Source organism: Octopus bimaculoides, chromosome 4 (assembly GCF_001194135.2).
Source record: "Octopus bimaculoides isolate UCB-OBI-ISO-001 chromosome 4, ASM119413v2, whole genome shotgun sequence".
Classification (NCBI taxonomy): domain Eukaryota; kingdom Metazoa; phylum Mollusca; class Cephalopoda; order Octopoda; family Octopodidae; genus Octopus; species Octopus bimaculoides.
This window is the reverse complement of record NC_068984.1, coordinates 94739926-94747227: the sequence shown is the minus strand read 5'-3', so window position 1 is coordinate 94747227 and position 7302 is coordinate 94739926. Positions and strand designations below refer to the sequence as shown.

Sequence of the window (7302 nt, the reverse complement as noted above, 5' to 3'; positions counted from 1 at the left end):
CCCCATAATACTCTTTCCTGATCTTCTCTTTCACTGACCCATGCTAAATCCCTTTCCCTTTGTTTACCCGCTAAGTTACGGAGACGTAAACACACCAGCATTGGTTGTCAAGCGATGTACATATGTGTATATGTTTGTGTGTCTGTGCTTGTCCCCTCACCATCGCTTGACAACCAATGCTGGTGTGTTTACGTCTCCGTAACTTAGCGGTTTGGCAAAAGAGACTGATAGAATAAGTACTAGGCTTACAAAGAATAAGTCCTGGGGTTGATTTGCTCGACTAAAGGTGGTGCTCCAGCATAGCCGCAGTCAAATGACTGAAACAAGTAAAAGAGTAAAGAGGGAGAGAATCTCTAATAGTAGTTGTTATACTGTCAATTTAATGTGACAGTCCCCTGAAGGGAATAATACTACTGTTGGTTAGACCTAGGAAGCTGCACCGCTCCCTGTCAGCCTTGACACATTTCTTGTGTCCTTATGTTTACAAGGAGGAGACAAGCACCTCCACCCAGCTAAGCCTGCATCCAGAGACATGTTTCTGAGTCTTTGCTTGTCATCAGTCTGGAGTAGCATGACCTGCTAGTCTAAGATGCCTGTCAAGCTCTTGTGAACATATAATAATTCTGGTGAAATACATTCACTGATTTCAAATTTAGAAATAATACATTTCTAAATCTCTCTGAGAGATTTATACAGTAGTGATACGATGAAGTAGTTGTATGCTGTCAACTTAATGTGGAACTTAATACTAGGAACTATATAGCATGGCCCTCGGAAGTGAGCTGTGTAATCTTGCAGTTATGAATATTCAACATATTTCCTATAAGAGTGAAGCACAACATATGGTGATGAGGATGACATTCGGAAAACATTTAAACTTGAACAACTTGGAAGAAGCTAATGCCTGGCTGATACAGTTTGAAGTAAAAGCTGAATGTGACGATGTTGATGATGTCAAAAAGAAGCCAACATTTCTTTATACCTGTGGAGTTGAAGCCATAATGATGTTAAAAGATGTGCTTTTCCTGGTAACTCTTCAGAATGCAACATATCAACAAATAATGAATGAGTTGCAACAACTAATAAAGCTGAAGGAGAGACAGTTAATTGACTTTCTTCTTAGGATTAATTCTCAAGATTCCTTCTATCATTTGAATAGGTTGAACGAAAATCCAGAAGAGGAAATCATGAAACTCATTTTCATCGCGGGATTGTTGTTTGCAGAGATAAAGTTAAAAATTTGGGATTACACTGGAAATGGATTACACTGAAATAGCTGTTCTCGCATCCACCATAGAATTGGAAACACTGTTTGCAAGTAGTCGACAAACAATAACAAACTTTAATGTCCACAAGAATACCTGCAGTCATGACGTTGTAGTGAAATGTCGAAATTGTGGGTGTACACACAAAGCTCGTGTGTGTCTAGCATATGTAAAAAATTGTAACAAGTGTGGCAAATTAGGGCATTTTGCAAAATTTTGCCTATCTAAAAATGATTGGCATGTGGATAACATAAATGTATCACCAAGTGAAACTGGATTTGTCAACAGTTGCTAAACATGAACAACAATGAGGATGCAGACAACATGGGTTTTTGCAAGTGTTTTATAAATAACAGAAGCATAGATATGAAAGTGGATACTGGGGCAGCTTGTTCGATAGTCCTGTTATCATTTGCTTCACAGTTAGGTATCCCAATTGAATCATGCCACAATAGATTAACCACTTTTGATGGTTCAGATCTAAAGGTTGCTGGATCAATTCGAGTGACATTTAAACTCAACAACACCGATGAGTCATGTAAATTTACTGTGGTAGACAGCCCATTCTCTTTTGGGCTGATTGAAAAAGATATTAAAGACAGCTTGTTTTGTTTCAATTTAAACATGGATGTGTTCTGAGAGGCTAAAAGTTAATTGCGCTGATGCGAGTTATAGCATGATGAGTTCAGTGAGAGGCATTCCAGTACATTTGGAAGAAGAAGTGAAAGATGAGTTAAAGAGGTTGGAAACGATGGGTATCATCATACCATTGGATTACTCTGGAGTCAGATGTGCCTTACCTGTGGTATTGCCGAGAAAAAAAGATGGATCTCTTCACATGTGTGTTGATTACAAGGCTCATTTAAATGCACATATTGACACCCATTTTTTTCCCATACCATCAATCGACATCAATCTTCTCTAGTATGTCAGGTGCAAAATTTTTCTCTACTCACGATTTAAAACATGCACATTGGCAAATAGCTATAGTAGAGGAAGCAAGGTGGATTTGCACTATTAATACAACCAATGGTTTCTACCTGGTTAACAGACTTCAAATGGGCCTTAAGAATTCGAGTGACATATTTCAGAACTGCATGAAAACTCTACTAAAAGGGATCAATTTAACTCATTTTGCCATAAATATCAGCCTCATCTCTATGAATAAAGCTAATGTTTTTTTACTAATTGATCATTATGATTTATAAGCAAAAATTTAAAATTCAATAACAATGTTGTACAGCTGGAAAAAGAGTTTCAAGCATGATCCTTTTGACAACCATTGAACTTTAATGCAGAGAAGTTTTTTAAATGAAGTTACAAAGCTTTATTCAAATCTTCGAAGAAATGCTTTTCAATAAATAGTGGAAAACAAAAGGACAAAACGGAAGTACTCAACCCAGAGTATCATCATAATCATTATCATCATTGTTTAACGTCTGTTTTCCATGCTGGCATGGGATGGATGGTTTGACACGGAGTTGGTCAGCTGGGGAGTTATCCAGACTCCAATTGTCTGTTGTCGCCTAGTTTCTATGGCTGAGTGCCAACTACTTTACAGAGTGTGCTAAGATCTTTTTACATTCCACCAACATAAGTGTGTTTGTGCAGCACCAGCACAAGTACATTCTATGTAGCACTGGCACCTGCAAAGGACAAGCCTGTATGTATGGATGACTGATTTTACTTAGCTTGATGCATCTTCTCAAGTATAGCAAATCATCACAACTCTTGATCCCTTGTCATTTCCTCAGTAAGGCCCAGCATCTGAAGATCCTTTCTCACTATTTCATCTCATGTCTTCCTGGATCTACCACTTCCTTATATTTCCTCCTCAATTAGTGCTTAGCACTTCTTTATGTAGCTGTCCTCATCCATACGCATCACATGACCAAACTAGTGCAGTCTTCTCTCTTGTACATCTGATGCTGCTTATTCCCAATTTTCCTCTTAAATCATTTACATTCTGTTGTGCAGGCACACTGACATTACCTATCCAGTGGAGCATACTAGCTTCATTTCTTCACAAGTCCTCTGTAGTCAAAGCTCATGTTTCACTGCAATGTAAAATGGCTGTATGTACACAGGCATCATACAATCTGCCTTTCATTCTGAGGGAGAGGCCCTTAGTTATCAACAAAAAGTTGAAGTTCTCTGAACTTTGCCCAGCCTGTTCTTATTCTAGCAATTATACTTTCAGAACTTCCTCTTCCACTGCTTACTTGGTCTCCTAGGTAACAAAAGCTATCTACTACATCTAATAATCCACCCAAGCATTTGAGGGAGTCTATTGTCTGTGCATTTTTAGTGCTTATTGTTCCCACACATTTGCAACATACAAAGACTATATTCTCTGTTAACCTTCCTGTGATACCGTTACACCTCATGTGTCCAAAGCTTGCACTGGGTACAATGCGTGGAGTTTTTATCCACACCATTCTTACATGTCAAGCAGGGCCATCTCCCTGAAGGGACTTGTGATATGTCTGTTTACTAGGACTTTGGTTTCTGCTAAATTAACTGTAAGACCCTTAGATTTCAGGTCTTGCTTCCACACCTGAAATTTCTTCTCTAGGTCAGGTAGTGATTCAGCTACAAGAACAAGGTCATCAGCATAGAGGAGCCCCCACGGGCAGCTGGTCTTGAATTCATCTGTTAAGGCCTGGAGGACTAAAATAAATAAGAGGGAGCTGAAAACTGAACTTTGGTGAATTCCTACTTGTACATTGAATTCATTGCTATACTTGTTGCCAACCTTCACCTTACTGGCAGCGTCCCTGTACTTGGCTTGTACAGCTCTCGCTAACCACTCATCTATCCCTAGCTTCCACATTGACCACCAGGTAAGGGAGCAGGGGACCCTGTCAAAAACTTTTGCTATGTCAACAAAAGTCAAATAGGGAGGTTTATTTTTGGCTAAATACTTCTCCAGCAGTTGCCTAACCAGGAATATAGCATCAGCCGTACTCCTACCTGGCCCAAATCCAAACTGCATCTCATCTACACTCACTCTCTTCGTATTCAATTGAGCTATGACCCTTTCAGTAACTTTCGTCAATGGGTCCAGCAATTTCATACTTCTGTAATTATTTCTGTCTAAGGCATCATCTTTGCTTTTGTAACAGCTGACTATAAAGCTGCTACATCAATTGTTGGGTATGACTCCCTCATGGACAATCTGATTAACTATACAGGTGAGTAGGTCATATTCTACTCTGTCAGATATTTTATGCATTTCAGTGGTGATTCCCGATGGGCCAGGGACTTTCCCTGTCTTTATATCCTTAATTGCTTTATCTACCAAGCTATTGTTGATTTGGATAGCTGGTCCCTCAGTTGGGTCTACATTTGGCAGACTCTTCTTCCCCCATGTATTCTCTACATTTAGCAGCCTTTTATAATGGCATTTCCAAGCTTCTCCCTTTGCAGAATCATTAAATGCAAGTGAACCATCATCCACGTAGACACATTTCTCTCCCATAACGTGATTTTCTCTTAAACACTGTCTTGCAATCTGAAGCACTTCAAGTCTCTGGTCCTCATGCCACAGAACATTGGCAAACTTCTTTTCTGCTTCTCCCCTGGCTAAATATACCTGTCTCCTAGTCTCCCTTCTGGCTATCTGATACAGTTCCCTACTACCATCACACTTCCACTCTTTCTAGACCTGTTTCTTTTTTCTAATGCCCTTGTCAGCTACACTATTCCATCACCATATCACTTTAGTTCGAGAAGGGACTTTGCAACAGCTACAAATTTAGTCAGTGTCCCTCAATAGGTTGTCCTGTAGGAACCTCCAGTTGTCCTCCATGTTATATGTCACTATATCTTCCTCTTTTTTGTCAAATGCTTCAAGTAACATATCTCTAAATCTCTGACCATTCAGAGAATCCTTAAGCTTCCAGACCGTTCTTTTTCACACTGATTATCTTCTCGGTAGTCTTTTAGCCTTGTTTCTAAGGTCACTAACTTATGTTGAGGGGTGCATTCTTTACCTGGGAAAGTTTATGCATTTCAGTGGTGATTCCTGATGGGCCAGGGGCATAGCTTGGTAGAAAAAGCAATTAAGGATATAAAGACAGGGAAAGCAGCCATCTTTCCCATTTTCTGGCAAGAATGTAGTCAATCTGCCTAGCGTGCTCACTAGATTGAAAGGTGAACAGGCGACTGGCAGATTTTCTGAAGTTAGTATTGTAGATCATAAGGTCATTTGCATCACAAGTCTTCAGCAGCCTGGTTCTCTCCTCATTATGGGAACCAAATCTGTTACCATCATGCATACCATGGAAGTCACCCGTATGTTGCCCAACATGCCCATTGAATCATCAGTTACAATTAGAAGGTCACTGTCATTTGTCAATGAGGTAGCCTGCAAAAGGGTGTCATAATATACTCATATAAAAGAAACACAGTTTCTTTTATGATAAACAAAATAATATAACTATTTTACTGAAGCCTGAGACAGGTTGTGTATTACCAAAAACTTGTCATTGCATCAGCTAAAGGAAAAGTTTAAAATATCAAAATTAATATGTGAAACTGACCTTAATATCTTCTTCTTCAAATTTATCAAGTATATCAATAGCTTGTTGAAGAATCTGTTTTCCAACTCCACTTTCACAATTCCTGGAGAAATAAGAATAATGAGAATAAAACAAGATTAAATTTTTAAAATTATTAGCCTCATCTTTGAAGATAAAACATATTTTAATACTTACATATATAGCATGTTTTCATTGGTTTGACTGCCAATCATCATGATACTAAACTAGACTGGAAACTAGAAATTTATATTCCTAAACTAAGGGCATAGGTTTGGTTGTGTGATTAAGAAATTCATTTTGCAATGTGGTTCTGAGCCAAACCCTACTGTATGGAACTCTTGTGTCTTCTACTGTCTACTACAGCCTTGAGTCAACTAATGTCTTATGGATAGAATTTAGTATATGTATGTGTGTGTCTATGTCTGTAATTTGGTATATGTATGTGTCTGTATGTATGCATGTATCTAAAATAACTGCTAATAAGAGCTATTTTTGTTACTGTTATGACTTTATCATAAAAGATGTAACATTTTCTAATATTTATATCTACAATGCACAGTGTAATTGTAAATATTGATTTGTAACACAGGCAACAATTTTTCAAGGAATAGTACAGTTGATCATATGGAGGATGAAAAGAAAAAATCACCTCAGCAGGAATCAATGTCAGAAAGTAAAAGGACATAACATAATACAAATTTCTAACATAGGCTAGGCTACCCATTTCTTGGAAGCTGATTTAATCAATGCAGACTATTGACCTTAAAACAATGAAATGAAAAGTTGAATCCAGCAGAATTTGAACTCAGAATGTAAAGAGGTGCAATGAAATACTACAAGACATAGCATTTGAGTCTCTATTAATTTGGTTGTATACTGTAAAGTATTACAACACATAGGTATTGTACTCTATGACTTCTATACTCAACATATTTTTAAGAGTAAGCAACAAATAGAAGGGTTATTACAAAACTTACTTTTCTAGAATATTAATTCTGTCTGAAAGACGTTTTGTCTGCACCAAAGTTTCAGCACCTGCAAATTGAGAAAAGGCTTCAGGTAGGAATAATAAAACATTACATATTTTGTGATTCACAGTCCATTCTTCTCATTATTTTTTTTCATTGTTCTCTAAAATAATCTCTTTGGAGGCAGAAGTGTTAGTTTTCTAATCCAATTTGATAAAGGAAAATGGTAGGTTCTATGTAGTATAATCATTAACATGATCACCCAGAGTGTGATTCCTGCTCAACAAAGGTCTATCCCAATCTTAAAAGTCAATTTATAATTATTCACATTTTTGGAGTTAATTTTTGTCATGAACACCAAATTTGAAAGCAATACAACACCACATTAGCTAACTTATCTACTGAAGGTTAAATGAACTACAAGCTATCAGCAAAAAAACAAAAGGCAGAAATGTTAGCTTATACCATAAAAATATTTACAGCCTAACAAATATATATATATATATATATATATATATATATATA

General features: G+C 37.4%; 1 protein-coding gene across 5 annotated transcripts in view; it reads right to left on the bottom strand.

The window, feature by feature from the left end:
* Window positions 1–7302, bottom strand: part of LOC106872580 (serine/threonine-protein kinase Nek4) — a 216828-nt gene that overhangs the window by 2676 nt on the left and 206850 nt on the right. For all 5 annotated transcript variants that reach the window (XM_052967279.1, XM_052967280.1, XM_052967278.1 and 2 more), the window contains 2 exons: window positions 6787–6844; window positions 5810–5891 (listed from right to left, as the gene is read on the bottom strand). In XM_052967279.1, the coding sequence (XP_052823239.1) occupies window positions 5810–5891; window positions 6787–6844 (140 nt within the window). The remainder of the gene's footprint in view (window positions 1–5809; window positions 5892–6786; window positions 6845–7302) is intronic.